The sequence below is a fragment of the Schistocerca cancellata genome, chromosome 8 (genome assembly GCF_023864275.1).
Source record: "Schistocerca cancellata isolate TAMUIC-IGC-003103 chromosome 8, iqSchCanc2.1, whole genome shotgun sequence".
NCBI lineage: Eukaryota > Metazoa > Arthropoda > Insecta > Orthoptera > Acrididae > Schistocerca > Schistocerca cancellata.
This window is the reverse complement of record NC_064633.1, coordinates 41,636,468-41,654,175: the sequence shown is the minus strand read 5'-3', so window position 1 is coordinate 41,654,175 and position 17,708 is coordinate 41,636,468. Positions and strand designations below refer to the sequence as shown.

At 37.9% G+C, this 17,708-nt stretch overlaps 1 protein-coding gene across 6 annotated transcripts in view; it reads left to right on the top strand.

The window, feature by feature from the left end:
- The first annotated feature begins 2,154 nt into the window (after nucleotides 1-2,154).
- LOC126094782 (trans-1,2-dihydrobenzene-1,2-diol dehydrogenase-like) overlaps nucleotides 2,155-17,708 on the top strand; it is an 86,454-nt gene continuing 70,900 nt past the window's right edge. Inside the window, exon 1 of one of the 6 annotated variants that reach the window (XM_049909344.1) lies at nucleotides 2,155-2,261. Coding sequence is in view for 1 of the 6 variants with exons in the window: in XM_049909338.1 (XP_049765295.1) it covers nucleotides 2,593-2,598 (6 nt within the window). In the remaining 5 variants the exon portion in view is untranslated. The other 5 variants (XM_049909339.1, XM_049909338.1, XM_049909342.1 and 2 more) reach the window with 5 other exon arrangements.

The following is a 17,708-nucleotide window of genomic DNA, read 5'->3' as shown; positions in this document are numbered from 1 at the left end:
TGTGTGTGTGTGTGTGTGTGTGTGTGTGTTTGCGATGATAGGCAACTATCCTTTCCAATATTACTACAGTCCATCCTGGAGTTTCCATTGTCTACACATTATGGTACAAGAGATAACTTGTTTTCCGTCTGTATAACAAAAATGATGCAAAGTGTTGCATTAAGAAAATCAGGAAGTGCAATTAATAAAACCGCATCTTCTGAGTGAGGTGTACCAAAGGGATGAACATTGGGCCTACTTTTGATCTTGTATGTAAATGATCTTCCATCATAGATTCAAGACTCAGAAATAGTTCTCTTTGTTGGCTATGCAAGTATTATAAGTAAGCCTATTTGAGTAACTTCAACACTTGAAATTGTAAATAATATATACTTGAAAATTAATAGCTCTCTGTAAATGGACAATTACTGAACTTGAACTTGGATAAAATACAATAAGTGAAATGTGAACAATAAACATCAGTTCAAACAAGCAAAGAACAGAAGCTTTTGATATGTGGTGTTACAAAATATGTCTTATTGGTGTAGGTTGAAGTAATTATTCAGAGATGAAGAGTCCTGCACTGGATGGACTAGTATGGAGAACTGCATCAAAGCAACAACTCAACAACCTGTCATAGACATTCACCCTTGCATGTAAAATTCTGTTCTCAACCACAGTAGAGATGCATATTCTATACAGAAATTCTTTTTACTTGTAATATTATGGTTGTGAAATTTACAGAAAATCCTAAATTCATTCTTATTATTAGCAACAAATACCATTATGAAATATTGGCATGTAAGTGTCAGAATATCAGGATCCCTGGACCCCCAAAGACACTTCTGCATGATGTTCATTTATTAACTGTTGAAAAAATTCTTATTCCACACTACTCTAGAATAAAACTTTATTGACCTTAGCTGCATTGCCTCAGAAGATTGTGTCCTAGGACAGTACTGAGTGAAAGTATGCAAAGTACGCCAGCAATCCTGTCTGAAGGTCAACAGTATTAATATAAAATGGAATGACCTTACAAGCTCAGTCATAGTTCTCTGATATTGCTCTGGGAAAATGCAGTGAGTCTACAAACGATACAGCTTAGAAATCACTTTGCATCCCATCTTAGATTATTGCTCAGGTATGTAGGAATCATACAAGATGATATAAATAGAGGATACTGAACATATACAAAGAAGTGCAGCACAAATGGGCACAGGGTTGTTTGACTCATGATACAGTTTTACAGGAATGTTTGAAAATCTAAACTGGCAGTCTCTTGAAGACAGCAATTATCAAAAGAAATCCTACTTAAAAAGCATCCAGATCTAATATATATCAAAGAATCTAGAGATACTCATCACTGCCTGTGAATTGTTCCCATAGGAATGGGAATAGATAATTTGACTAATTACAATACAGACAGAGGCATTTAAGCAGTCTTTCCTCCTGCGCAACTGGGATTGGTAATCTTAACTTGTGATACCTTGGTAAGTGCTCTCTAACATACACTCCACAGTAATTCGCATAGTATGTATGTACATGCAGATTTACTGTTCACCTTTTAGTCCTGTCATAAATTTCTATTCTCTGCAATAAAATTAAACACCTCTTAGTTATCTGGTCTCCCCGTCCAACGATCAGCGATTATCTGTTGCACCAAATTTCAAAAGTTTCTGTTTTAGTTTATTTGAACTGTTTATTGTCCGCTTTTCACTTCTGTACACAGCTACATGATAGGCAAATACCTTCGGAAAAAGACCTCCTAATACTTAAATTTATATTCGATATCAACGAATTTCTCTTTTTCTGAAGGACACTCTTGGAATTAGAGATGATCTAATATATATGGACTTAAGATATCCTACAGCATTTCGGAAAACATAAAAACATGTAATTGGCATGTTATTTTATATCTTTCACTACAATTTCAAAATCAATATAATTAATATTGTACGTCTCAAAATTCTACTTCTCAGTATTCCTAGAAGTTTCAGACATCCTTTTAAGTTGGTTTCTATCGTCTTCTACTTTTTGAAATAATTAAAATACTCGCTACTTGTATGTACGGTTCATAATCAGTTTCATATATACCGCGTACCATTCTTCGAATTATGTCGATGTTTGGTTTTTAAGATCGATTAGCTGCAACAGTGACGCCAACCATAGACAACGAATTGATGTAACAACTGCGTTGCAGTTAAATATTAACTGCAGAAATATTTTAGCTGTTGCTTTATGACATGCCCAAGTGCTGGTAGAGGAAAGCATTTTCAGCAGTGGTAAATGTGCTGGGTTTGAGTAATACCAGCTCATGGGAGATCTAATTTCCATGTGTCCGAAATTAGGGACTACAGTTTTATCGACATAATTACATAACCTTTAAACTGACAGTAATATTCGATTCTCAGAATTTGTTAATTTTGCAAACAATTCTCATGCTGTGTTGGTAGTTGTTGTTTGTCGCAAAAAAGAAGTGTTAAGCTGTAGTCGCATGTAAGGTTTGAAACAGCTATATGATATTCATTTAATGTATGAGCGATTTAGCCCATCTGTTATGAATTTAAGAATTTCTATTACCGTGAAAAATGAATTATTGTATGGTATGCCTACATGCAGGTTAGCCGTACATTGTTTGAATTTAAGACACCCTCTCGCTACAAACATCTAGCTGCGACTAGAAAAAAATTAAGTTCATCGGATTTCACTATAGGCTAGTTGCATTATGTAGGTTTGTTGTAACGTGCTTCCATAGTATATTCGTACAGCTGTCCGTGAGTACTAACGTCATTTTGTTCTTCACACACCTTGCTGCCAGCTTAAAGAAACGCAAAATTAACCTAAAACCAATTATATTGCCCTTGTTAGTTTTTCGTATTTCATGTGCTCGACGTGTAGGCCGAGTGATTTTCAGCAGTGATTATCGTGTTTTACTAGGAGTAAATTCATCTCATTCCGTTTTGATGTCTGAGGGGGTCAACGCAAGAAAGTGCTGGTCCATAATAGCGTATTCCGAAATATTGCATGTTATATGCGAAGTTAGATTTGTAGTAATCATGTTAGTTGAATGCATACTTGCGAAGAAAAACCTACGGCTGAAATGTACTCTAATGGAAATTAATCTTTCTGGTGTTACACTCTTGGGTTCAGAACTGTGGTGTCGGAATCCATAAATTAGGACAATGGTGGTCGACTTCGTTTTCCAGACTTGTAGCATATTTTACTATCACTGCTGACACACAAAAATTTATAGTTGGTTATCAGTATTGTTGACTACGTGAACCGTTGTTCCATGATTGGTCAAAGTTCCACTGATACATTAGCACCGGCTATATTTTTGTTTTTATCTAGTGTTATAATGTAACTGTAACGTACATGTACTTAGTAAACAATAATAAATTTCATAATTTCTTTATATATGTGGACAATACTAGTGGATCTTCAACGCATGTTAATCCCCAACACACATGAATCCCCATTCCATGTTATTGAATAGAAAACTGACACTGTTACTAAAGTTGGACAAGAAGTGTCTGTTTAACTATCTGTTCATCTGTCTTACTGCCATGTCTGAGAATAGTTTCATGAGATAAAATAAGTGTGTGCACTCACAGGTGCCTTTCAGAAAAAATGTGTGGCCAGATACTTGTTCTCAACACATTCACTGTAGGCCTACTGCCCTATGAAACATGACATTACAAGATGTTACAGTTCAAAAATAATAACACTCTTAAATGTGTCATCCTGAGTAAGAATATCCCTGACACAGAATCAAAAATTGTGGAACAATTATAACATCAAATGGGAATCTTTGCCCACTGTCAACTGATATGTATTAGAATTTTCTAAAACATATTAGTTGGTTAACGTAAATAGAACAGTTATACACATACCGATAAAGTTTGCCTTTTGAAAATAAGATTTTATGTCAGTGGATGCATAGAATTTGCTACCAAATTATTTACTTGGAATATTTTTCCATTTGTTTAGATGGGCATTGAATTAATTACCAGTACCTAAAGAAATTTAGTGTAATTATAAATTGTGCAGATATTTTTAATTTTTAGATGCTCATACTTTGTAATTATCAAACTTTTTTGTAGAATGAACACTATTTGTGGCACATACTTCGTTGGAAACTTTCTATATTATGTTAAATAATTCTTCCATCTCTTCTTGGTAAGGGTGCCCATATGATAGTTTTTAGAGGGTGGCAGGGAGGGGGGTGGGCTCTACCTGTAGGTAGTATTAATATTTTGAAAGGTGAATGGCTTCTCATAGGTAGACATAAGAAAAACTGAAAGTTACAACTCAGTTAAAGACATACCTAACACCAACTTCTAAATCATTTTCTTGAAAAACACTTAACTACACTATATTTTTTCCTGTGTCTGTGAGCTGTGGGGGGGGGGGGGGGGGACGGCAAGCACTGCTCCCCCCCTCCCCCTCCACCCGAGGTATGGGTCCCTTGATTCTTGGTAGATCAGTTTCTCATTTATGAATAAAAAAACACGGTATTGTGTGTGTTTTGTAGTATTAATTTGTGCTTTTCACCATGTTTTCAACTTAGGTTTTATGTAGATCCCCACTCTAATTTATCTTGTGAAAACCTGAATTACTGCTGCAGTCTACATCCATTTGAGCCTCCTTACGATATTCGTGACCAGGTCATGCTCTAAAATTTTTATCAACCACACATCCTTCAATTCCCAAAGTGGCCATTCCTTGATGCCTTGATTAGTCAGTTTGTGCCATAAATTTCTTTTTTTCTCCCAGTTTCATTCAGAACCATCTCTTTAGTTGTTCAATCTACCCATCTAATCTTCAGCATTTACAGCACCACATTTCAAAAGCTTATATTCTCTTCTTGTTTGAACAGCTTACTGTCCATGTTTGTCATGTACAAGGCAACTTTCTAACACTTAAATTTATATTGACTGTTCACAAATTTTTCTTTTTTAGAAATGTTTTTGTTGCTTTTTCCTGACTGTAATTTACATCCTCTTTACTTTGGCCCACATCACTTATGTTGGGGCCCAAATAGCAACCTTCTGATACTGTGTGTGTCTAATTCCCTCAACAACACCTAATTTAACTTGGCTATGTTCCATTACTCTTGTTTAACATTTGTTGATGTTCATCTTATATTCTCTTTCCATTCTATTCAACTGCTCTTCCAATTCCTTTGCCATCTCTGACAATTACAATATCAACATCAAAGTGTTTATTTCTTCCTCCTGAACTTCAATTCCCTTTCTAAATTTCTCCATGGTTCCCTTTACTGCTTGTTAAATATTCAGATTGAATAACATTTGGGATACAATACTGTCCCACTCCTTTCTCAGTTACTACTTTCCTTTCATGTTGATGGACTTTGGTAATGGCAGTCTGTGTAATGTACAAGACGTAAATAAATATTTGCTCCCTGTGTTTTATCCGTGCTACCTTAAAAATTTCAGCGTGTAGTCCAGTCAGTATCGTCAAAAACTTTCTCTAAATCTACAAATGCTACAAAGGTTTACCTTTCTTCTACCAATCTTCTCAGATAAGACAGTATGTCAGTATTGTCTCATGTTTTTCTACATATCTCGGGAGCCCAAACTGATCTTCCCCAAGGTCTGCTTCTACCAGTTTTTCTGTTCTTCTGTAAATAATTTGTGTCAGTATTTTGCAGCCATGATTTGTTAAGTTGATGGTTCAATAGTATTCAAACCTGGTAGCAAGTACCTTCTTTGGAACTGGAATTTTTACATTCATGAAGTCTGAAGGTATGCCCCCTGTCTCTTATATCATGCACACAAAGTGGAATAGTGCTGTTATGACTGGCTCTCCCAAGTCTCTCTTTGATTAAAAAGGAATGTCATCTACTACAAGGTCCTTGCTTCCACCTAAGTCTTTCAATTCCCTCTTAGATTTTCACAGTATCACATTTCCCATCTCATCTTCACCTCCTTCCTCCCCTCTTTTTTATAATATTGTCCCATATTTGTTTCCCCTACTACATATTTCTTCCACCTTTCAGCTTTTATATCTTCCTTGCTTAGTACTGGTCTGCCACCAGAGCTGTTGATATTCATACAGCTGCTTCTGGTTAAGTTTTTATATACTGTAACTCCACTTTCTTCCACATTAGCACAACATACCATACCCAAAATTACGCATTTTGGAGAGATCTTTAATGCAGTACACTGGAACTGCATAATCTCATAACTTACTAGCATAAATTTGACAGCCACCAGACTCAACATACTAACTTTGTAAGGATTGAAATCAGGATGGTTGCTGCTCGATTTGTTTCTGTCAGCCATTCACAGTGAGTACAGGTGACATGGTCTATTCAGCCAGTCACAAATGAGCGAAGGACCCATGATCTAGTCATCCAACCACAACATGACTTTTCTGTCACATGATGTGAATATATACAGTTTAAGAACAAGCATATCTACGCATTGACATACAGGGTGCTCCATTGATCATGACCAAGCCGAATATCTCACGAAATAAGCATCAAACAAAAAACCACAAAGAACAAAACTTGTCTAGCTTGAAGGGGGAAACCAGATGGCGCTATGGTTGGCACACTAGATGGCACTGCCATACGTCAAACGGATATCAGCTGTGTTTTTTTAAATAGGAACCCCCATTTTTTATTACATATTCGTGTAGTACGTAAAGAAATATTAATGTTTTAGTTGGACCATTTTTTTAGCTTTGTGATAGATGGCGCTGTAATGATTAGTTAGGTTAGGTTAGTGTTTAATGTCCCGTCGACAACGAGGTCATTAGAGACGAAGCGCAAGCTCGGGTTAGGGAAGGATTGGGAAGGAAATCGGCCGTGCCCTTTTTAAAGGAACCATCCTGTCATTTGCCTGAAACCATTTAGGGAAATCACGGGAAACCTAAATCAGGATGGCTGGAGACGGGATTGAACCGTCGTCCTCCCGAATGCGAGTCCAGTGTGCTACCACTGCGCCACCTCGCTCGGTGGCACTGTAATAGTCACAGACATATGGCTCAAGATTTTAGACGAACAGTTGGTAACAGGTAGGTTTTTTAAATTAAAATACAGAATATAGATACGTTTGAACATTTTATTTCGGTTGTTCCAATGTAATACATGTATCTTTGTGAACTTATCATTTCTGAGAATGCATGCTGTTACAACGTGATTACCTGTAAATACCACATTAATGCAATAAATGCTCAGAATTATGTCCGTCAACCTCAATGTATTTGGCAATAAGTGTAACGACATTCCTCTCATCAGCGAGTAGTTCGCCTTCCATAATGTTCGCACATGCATTGACAATGCACTGACGCATGTTGTCAGGCGTTGTGGGTGGATCACAATAGCAAATATCCTTCAACTTTCCCCACAGAAAGAAATCCATAACATCAGTAGAACATTACGTAGGAAATCAGCATACATTGCACCATTTAGATAGCCATCGATGAAATGGGGGCCAATTGTCCTTCCTCCCATAATGCCGCATCCATACATTAATCCGCCAATGTTGCTGATGTTCCACTTGTCACAGCCATCGTGGATTTTCCGTTGCCCAATAGTGCATATTATGCCAGTTTTCGTTACCATTGTTGGTGAATAACGCTTCGTGCATGCATGCAAAAAATATGTCATCGTCCCATAATTTCTCGTGTGCCCAGTGGCAAAACTGTACACGAAGTTCAAAGTCGTCGGCATGCAATTCCTGGTGCATATAAGTATGGTACGGGTGCAATCGATGTTGATGTAGCATTCTCAACACCGACGTTTTTTAGATTCCCAATTCTGGCACAATTTGTCTGCTGCTCATGTGCGGATTAGCCTCGACAGCAGCTAAAACACCTACTTGGGCATCATCATTTGTTGCAGGTCGTCGTTGACGTTTCAAATGTGGCTGAACATTTTCTGTTTCCTTAAATAACATAAATATCTGGCGAACGGTCCGGACACTTCGATGATGTCGTCCAGGATACCGAGCAGCATACATAGCATGCCCGTTGGGCATTCTGATCACAATAGCCATACATCAACATGATATTGATCTTTTCTGCAATTGGTAAACAGTCCATTTTAACACGGATAATGTATCACGAAGCAAATACCATCCCCAGTGGCGGAATGTTACGTGATACCACGTACTTATACGTTTGTGACTATTACAGCGCCATCTATCACAAAGTGAAAAAAGTGGTCCACCTAAAACATTCATATTTCTTTACATAATACACGAATATCTAATAAAAAATGGGTTTGTGATCTACCCATCTAATCTTCAGAATTCTCCTGTAGCAGCACATTTCGAAAGCTTCTATTCTCTTCTTGTCTAAACTATTTATTGTCCATGTTTCACTTCCATACATGGCTACACTCCATACAAATACTTTCAGAAAAGACTTCCTGACACTTAAATCTATACTCGATGTTAACAAATTTCTCTTCTTCAGAAACGCTTTCCTTGCCATTGCCAGTCTACATTTTATATCCTCTCTACTTCAACCATCATCAGTTATTTTGCTCCCCGAATAGCAAAACTCATTTACTACTTTAAGTGTCTCATTTCCTAATCTAATTCCTGCATCACCACCCGTCTTAATTGGACTACATTCCATTATCCTCTTTTTGCTCTTGTTGATGTTCATCTTATACCCTCCTTTCAAGACACTGTCGATTCCATTCAACTGCTCTTCCAAGTCTTTGCTGTCTCTGACAGTATTGCAATGTCATCGGCGAACCTCAAAGTTTTTATTTCTTCTCCATGGATTTTAATGCCTCCTTCGAACTTTTCTTTTGTTTCCTTTACTGCTTGCTCAATATACAGATTGAATAGCATTGGGGAGAGGCTACAACCCTGTCTCACTCCCTTCCCAACCACTGCTTCCCTTTCATGTTCCTCGACTCTTTATAACTGCCGTCTGCTTTCTGTACAAATTGTAAATAGTCTTTCGCTCCCTGTATTTTACCCCTGCCACCTTCAGAATTTGAAAGAGAGTATTCCAGTCAACATTGTCAAAAGCTTTCTCTAAGTCTACAAATGCTAGAAACGTAGGTTTGCCTTTCCTTAATCTTTCTTCTAAGAAAAGTCGTAGGGTCAGTATTGGCTCACGTGTTCCAACATTTCTACAGAATCCAAACTGATCTTCCCCGAGGTCAGCTTCTACTAGTTTCTCCATTCGGCTGTAAAGAATTCGCGAAAGTATTTTGCAGCCGTGACTTATTAAACTGATAGTTTGGTAATTTTCACATCTATCAACACTTGCTTTCTTTGGGATTGGAATTATTATATTCTTCTTGAAGTCTGAGGGAATTTCGCCTGTCTCTTACATCTTGCTCACCAGATGGTAGAGTTTTGTCAGGACTGGCTCTCCCAAGGCCGTCAGTAGTCCTAATGGAATGTTGTCTACTCCCGGGGCCTTGTTTCGACTTAGGTCTTTCAGTGCTCTGTCAAACTCTTCATGCAGTATCATATCTCCCATTTCATCTTCATCTACATCCTCTTCCATTTCCATAATATTGTCCTCAAGAACATTGCCCCTGTATAGACCCTCTATATACTCCTTCCATCTTTCTGCTTTCCCTTCTTTGCTTAGAACTGGGTTTCCATCTGAACTCTCGATATTCCTGCAAGTGGTTCTCTTTTCTCCAAAGGTCTCTTTAAATTTTCTGTAGGCAGTATCTATCTTACCCCTCATGAGATAAGCCTCTACATCCTTACATTGTCCTCTAGCCATCCCTGCTTAGCCATTTTGCACTTCCTGTCGATCTCATTTTTGGGATGTTTGTATTCCTTTTTGCCTACTTCATTCACTGCATTTTTGTATTTTCTCATTTCATCAATTAAATTCAGTATCTCTTCTGTTACACAAGGATTTCTACCAACCCTCGTCTTTTTACCTACTTGATCCTCTGCTGCCTTTACTACTTCATCCCTCAGAGCTACCCATTCTTCTTGTACTGTATTTCTGCCCCCCATTCCTGTCAATTGTTCCCTTATGCTCTCCCTGAAACTCTGTACAACCTCTGATTTAGTCAGTTTATCCAGGCCCCATCTCGTTAAATTCCCACCTTTTTGCAGTTCCTTCAGTTTTAATCTACAGCTCATAACCAATAGATTGTGGTCAGAGTCCACATCTGCCCCTGGAAATGTCTTACAATTTAAAACCTGGTTCCTAAATCTCTGTCTTACCATTATATAATCTATCTGAAACCTCCTAGTATCTCCAGGGTTCTTCCATGTATACAACCTTCTTACATGATTCTTGAACCAAGTGTTAGCTATGATTAAGTTATGCTCTGTGCAAAATTCTATCAGGCGGCTTCCTCTTTCATTTCTTAGCCCTACTCCATATTCATGTACTACGTTTCCTTCTCTTCCTTTTCCTACTTTTGAATTCCAGTCACCCATGACTATTAAATTTTCGTCCTCTTCACTACCTGAATAATTTCTTTTATCTCATCATACATTTCATCAATTTCTTCATCATCTGCAGAGCTAGTTGGCATATAAACTTGTACTACTGTCGTAGGCACGGGCTTCGTGTCTATCTTGGCCACAATAATGTGTTCACTATGCTGTTTGTAGTAGCTTACCTGCACTCCTATTTCTTTTTTTCATTATTAAACCTACTCCTGCATTACCCCTATTTGATTTTGTGTTTAGAACCCTGTGTTCACCTGACCAAAAGTCTTGTTCCTCCTGCCACCAAACTTCACTAATTCCCACTATATCTAACTTTAACCTATCCATTTCCCATTTTAAATTTTCTAACGTACCTGCCCAATTAAGGGATCTGACATTCCACACTCCAATCCGTAGAATGCCAGTTTTCTTTCTCCTGATGATGACGTCCTCTTGAGTAGTCCCCGCCCGGAGATCAGAATGGGGGACTATTTTACCTCCGGAATATTTTACCCAAGAGGATGCCATCATCATTTAATCATACAGCAAAGCTGGATGCCCTTTGGAAAAATTACGGCTGTAGTTTCCCCTTGCTTTCAGCCTTTCGCAGTACCACAACAGCAAGGCTGTTTTGGTTAGTGTTACAAGGCCAGATCAGCCAATCATCCAGACTGTTGCCCCTGCAGCTACTGAAAAGGCTGCTGCCCCTCTTTAGGAACCACACGTTTGTCTGGCCTCTCAACAGATACCCCTACATTGTAGTTGCATCTACGGTACGGCTATCTGTATCGTTGAGGCATGCAAGCCTCCCCACCAATGGCAAGGTCCATTGGGGGGGGGGGGGGGGGAGGAACTTTTATAGTCTCTGCAATATATCTGTTTTTAAACTGGGAAGCAGGATCATCTGACCAGATTGTAACTTACCTAATATGTTCTGGTAGTTCTTCAAGAAGTCTATCAACATAGGTAATGACAGTGTTCTTTGTGTGATTCAGATTATCAGCTACCAACACATAGGGGTCAGAAGTACCTGAATGCCAAATCATGGCAGTAAAAATACTAATTTGATTCTGCTGCCGATGTGCACTTTGAATGTCATCTTGACTTGCACATGTAAAATTTTCAGAAATATCGATTTGCATCATGGCAGTTAGCATTGCAGAAGGCAGTGATTCCTTATCACTCTGATAGTTCTTTGATTGTTCTCTCTTAAAGTAGCAGTGCTCTAAAAATTTAGGTCCCATGTAAGAATATGATCAATAAGATTCTGTAATTGACCTTCTTCCTCTACTTTCAAAATTCTGCCATCACTCTCCTGCCACACATACCACTTCAGGCCATACTCTTGTACACCAGTACATAAATCAAGAAGTTTAGCTGCTAATAAATCTTTACATTTCATGCAATTTCCCAACCAACAATTGGCTGTAGGCTCTGCACACACACAAAATTCTGGCCAGTTACTGGTGTACTTAGGTATTTGAGGTACTATGCTATGAAGAGAGTTAACAGGACAGATGAAATTCTCGTGATATCTGCAGAGACACACTGCAGTAGCCACCAGAAAGATCGCGGGAGGCGCACATCGGCACATCAGGCAGCACGGGCCGTGCCCAGTCAGTTAACATCGGCCATGCCTAGGACACAGTCCCGGTCTATGCTAAGTAAAGTGCTACGTAAACGTGAACAGTGTTATTACACACACATTGTGTGGAAGTTTATTGGCAAGCATGACATGTTTGGGTACGAATTCTGCGAATTTACTTTTACCAACCACTTTGCCATTTTCTTTACAAAACATTGCATGGGTTTCTTTCAAAGGAAACATCAAGTGTCGTACTTGCAAGTTACTCTTACCTTTCTCATCTTTTACAGTCACAACATCTTTGCGTCCAGGGGCCTGTCTGCTAATGTCATCCCTTTCATAGGACTTGCTCACTGCACTTAGTATTTCATCACTTATTTTTTGTTTAGAGATACCTTCTAATTCTAAAGGTTCAACAAATGTATGATACAACCTTCTAATAACACATTTTTGTTTTGTGGGTGATGCTGGAAGTACACGTTTCTCTTTCGATATGGCTTTTCCCAATGGAGACCTATTTTTATATGGTGAAGAGGCAGAACTACTTGGTGTAGCTGAAGATGCTTCCTTTAGCTGCTTCCTGTACTTGGCAACTCTTTCTTTAATATTCCGTTTCCTGTCTGCAGCAGTCCTTTCTTGTTCTCTTTTACTCAAACATTTTTCCTGTTCCTGCTTCTTTTTCCTGAATTTTTTCATAGTTTCCTTGTGTTTGATTTTACACTCTTCATATCTGCCTTCATCTTTCAATTTCGGCCTTCATCTTTCAATTTCGGCCTTCATCTTTCAATTTCGGCCTTCATCTTTCAATTTCGGCCTTCATCTTTCAATTTCGGCCTTCATCTTTCAATTTCGGCCTTCATCTTTCAATTTCGGCCTTCTTCTTCTCATCTTTTCAGCTGCACTTACAGGCATTCTGCAAAAATTCTTCTCATCTTTTCAACTGCACTTACAGGCATTCTGCAAAAATTGCAAATTGTTGTAAAGTAGAAATAGCTATTCCCTATGGGATTTGGAGATAAATATACATTAAATATGTTGAAATATATTGTTAGTTGTGTTGTTTGTAATTGAGAACCAATCTGACTGCTCAAAATTATAATTAATCCTACAAACATTATGGTAACTAATGTTACATAAATAAAGGTAACTCACATTACGTGAATTAAATATCCTATACCAGGAGAAGGCTTCCAGGAGGAAATTTATTTGAGACACCAAATTATCGGGTACACTTATGTGAAGGACAGCATGGCATATAAGTTTCTGCACTTTAATGTATTTTGTGAAAATAGTTAAAAAAAATTGGCATTTGGTAACTCATGTTACACTTTTGGGTTAGGTTATATAAATGTTTTTGTATTTATCATGCATAAATTGTTTGCTTCTAAAAAATATACCAAAAAGAAGAAGTTATGCACTTTAAAGTGATACATAAACCATAAAGAATTATTACAAATTTCATGATTTTTTTCTTTCCTTGAAATTGATCAAATCTTCTGCATGAACAAACTCAACAATATAGCCTTCAAAACAATGGCTCCCACAAGTAAATAGTAGGTTTTGGAGGGAAAAATCAATCTTGCCAACAAAATTCAATGCCCAACCTACATATGTAACAGGGGAAAATATTTCCACAGAAAAATTAATTTTTTGATAATGATTCCTCGTTTACATGGAATGACCCTTCTGTTGATGTTATATGTGTACCATACTCCATACTCTTCATACTGCACCACAGAAAATAAGGAGTGTCAGATCAGACAACCATGGTGGCTGTGGAACTGGTTCACCTGTTGATACAGGTCAACCAGTTCCACAGCCACCATGATCACCTGATCTGACACTTCTTATTTGGTATATCCATTGACTGGTATAATGTATAAGTTGGATAGATTAAAAAATCTACTCACCAAGCAGTGGCAGGAAAACACACGCAGGCTTTGCTTGTGCAAGTTTTTGGAGCCATTGGCTCCTTCTTCCAGAAGAAGGGTTGAAGGGGAAGAAAGAGGGGTGAAGGGAAAGAAACTGGAGAGGTTTAGGAAAAGAGGTAGAGTTCGGAAAAGATACCCAGAATCCCGGGTCAGAAGAGACTTACGGACTGTAAGTCTCCCCTGACCCAGGGTTCTTCGTGACTTTTCTGAACTCTACACCTTCTCCTTTCGCATAATCTTTATAGAATCTTACAAGTATCTCATCTGGTCCTGACACCTTTCCACTACTAAGCAATTGTAGTTGTTTTTCTATTCTGCAATCAGCTATCTCAATATCTGCCCTTTCGACTTTCATACCACTATTGAGAGGAGGGACAGTGTTACGATCTTCTGTGTCGAAACAGTTTCGGAGGACGAAATTCAGTATTTTGGCCTCCTGTCTCCGATCTTCCATTTTGGGCCAGTATGGTCACTGTAAGACCCTGTGGTCTAGGGTTGGCGTCTTTCATTCGTAATCAAAATGTCTTCAGTCCTGGGTTCAAATCCTGCCGCTGCTTAAATTTTGATTAATAATCAGTATTCACAGTGGAAGACTTCCGGCATAAGAAGTCACCCTCATTCTGGCAGCTGCCTTGTCAAAGAGTGTGGAGGAGTGGACACAGGATCAGGGCACACTCTTAACCTTGGGGTGGGAAACTGCCCCTAAAGGTGGAAGAATCAGCAATGATCAACAGCATGAGGGTGCAGAAGGCAATGGAAACCATTGCATTGAGGACATATAACACGTATTCACAGGACATGTGGCCTGTAATTGAAGTGTCATGATGATCTCTCCATTGGCAAAAGATTCCGGAGTAGTCCCCCATTCGGATCACCGGGAGGAGGCTGCGAAGTGGGAATTTACCATGAGAAAAAGATTGAATAGCGAGCAAAAGGATAACATTCTACAAGTCGGGGTGTGGAATGTCAAAAGCTTGAACGTGGTAGGGAAACTAGAAAATCTGAAAAGGGAAATGCAAAGTCTCAGTCTAGCTATAGCAGGGGTCAGTGAAGTGAAGTGGAAAGAAGACAAGGATTTCTGGTCAGGTGAGTATAGGGTAATATCAACAGAAGCAGAAAATGGTATAACGGGAGTAGGATTTGTTATGAACCGGAAGGTAGGGCAGAAAGTGTATTACTGTGAACAGTTCAGTGACCGGGTTGTTTTTATCAGAATCGACAGCAAACCAACACTGACAACGATAGTCAAGTATACATGCCAATGTCACAAGCTGAAGATGAAGAGATAGAGAAAGTGCAATAGGTTATTGAAAGGGTAATACAGTATGTAAAGGGGGATGAAAATCTAATAGTCATGGGGGACTGGAATGCAGTTGTAGGGGAAGGAGTAGAAGAAAAGGTTACAGGAGAATATGGGTTTGGGACAAGGAATGAGAGAGGAGAAAGACTAATTGAGTTTTGTAACAAATTTCAACTAGTAATAGCAAATACTCTGTTCAGAAATCAAAAGAGGAGGAGGTATACGTGGAAAAGACCGGGTGATATGGGAAGATTTCAGTTAGATTACATCATGTTTCATATGTTTGTTTATTAGCTGTTCAGCATGTTTGCCACACAATTGGCTGCGTCAAAATACATTTTACGTATTTTATAAAAGTATAGTTGTTACTAATTTTTACATTATACATTCATGTACATACATCTTTTTAGTTGGTAGTAATTTGTACATTTACTCATATCATCATTTTACATATACATAAATACTTATAAATACATAAACTTCTTACTAATCAGACAATTTCAGCAATAATCATTATACAGTTTACGTTCAAGAATTAATTATACGGTTTTACGTGTTTAGTTAATGGTAGTTATATTATCTCTTTGTTTATACATTCCTTCCAAATTACTTCCAAGATATTCTTCAGTTGAGTAGTATGCTTAAATTTAAAAAGGGTTAGGGTTTTGACGGATTGTGGCAGTTTATTATATAACTTTAGACTTAGGTGTTTGTGACTGTTGTGTGTCAATGACAGCCTAGAATGCTGTATATCAAGCATGCAGTTGTTTAGATTGCTGTGCAAATGTAAATTCATTCTCTGTGTAAATTGTTGTACATTTTGTTTTACGTATATTAAGCAGTTATACATATAGAGACTTGGGAGTATCATTATGTGTAATATGCTGAAGTGCTCCTTAGACGTTTCTGTTGGACCCAATCCTTGTATACATCTAATGGCTTGTTTTTGCCATTTGAATACACAGTTAGTGCCTGGTGAATTACCCCATAATAGAATCCTGTATTGTAGCTGTGACTGAAAGAATGCATAGTAGCAATGCAGCAATAAACTTTTACAGACAGAATATCTTAATTTATATGGAAGGAATATTGTGTGTGCAAGTTTGCCTGTCAGCTGGCGTATATGGTCATCCCTTGAGAGTTTTTGGTCTATTCTTAGTCCCAGTAGTTTGATACGGTGATTCTCTGTTTTCTGTACCTTCAGATTAAAATAAATTTATTATGTTTTGGTGTTGTTTATACAGAACTGGTTAGCAATACATCACACCCTACATTTTTCAAAAAGATCATTATTTTTGTTTACCACCTTTGGAGATCATGGTCATATAATCAGCATATAAAACATTTTTGCAGGCTGTGTAGTTTGAGAAATCATTAACATAGATAATAAAGAGGATGGGTCCAAGAACAGAGCCCTGTGGAATTCCTCTTTTAATTTTCATTAGATCTGACCTTGCATTGTTCACATACACTGTTGTTTAGGTACGACTTAATCAAGTTAAGTGGTTTGTCTGCAATACCATAATAGTCTATTTTCTTTTAATAATTATCTCATGTGATACTGAATCAAATGCTTTGCTTAAGTCTATGAGTGTTGCACAGGTGGTCAGTTTCCTTTCAAAAGCGTTGTGGATTTCAGTTATCAGGCTTTCAATAGCTTTTATGGTCGACTGATTAGTTCCAAATCCAAACTGGCTGTCACTAAGTAATTTATTGCTCTCAAAATACATGTAAATCTGTGTTTGTGAGCAGCTCTCTATGATTTTGGCCAGTGTAGGGACAACTGATATTGGTCTATTGTTATCTGGCATTTCTCTATCACCCTTTTTGTATATGTGGAGTGTAACCGTAATTTTAAGGCAATCAGGGAAAATGCCACCATCAAGGATTTTATTTGCAAGGTAGAGTAGAGGAGTTCTAATTTCCTTTCTTACAAAGTTACTGAATCCATAGCAGTCTTCTGTTCTAGAGTTGTTCAACTTGTTTACAGATTTATTTATATCTGTAGCAGTTATTCTACTCCAGTTAAAAATTTCCCCCTTTTATTCTGTGATTGTGAAAGAAAAACTTCTGCATCAGTTCAGTCATCACTTTTTGGTACATGGGCATTTACTGAATTTATGAAGTGTTTGTTGAGAGTGTTGCAAGTAATTGGGTTAATGATTTCTTCTTTCCCCATGTTTATCTCACTTTTGACTATGTTCCAGGCAGCTTTACATTTGTTTTTAGGTCAGACAGACATTCCTAAATCAGATACTAGATTGTAGGGTGTACCCAGGAGCATATGTAGATTCAGATCACAATGTAATAGTGATGAAGAGTAGGCTGAAATTTAAGACAGTCAGGAAGAATCAATACACAAAGAAGTGGGATATGGAAGTACTAAGGAATGACGAGATACAGTTGAAGTTCTCTAAGGCTATAGATAACAGCAATAAGGAATAGCTCAGTAGGCAGTACAGTTGAAGAGGAGTGGACATCTCTAAACAGGGCCATCACAGAAGTTGGCAAGG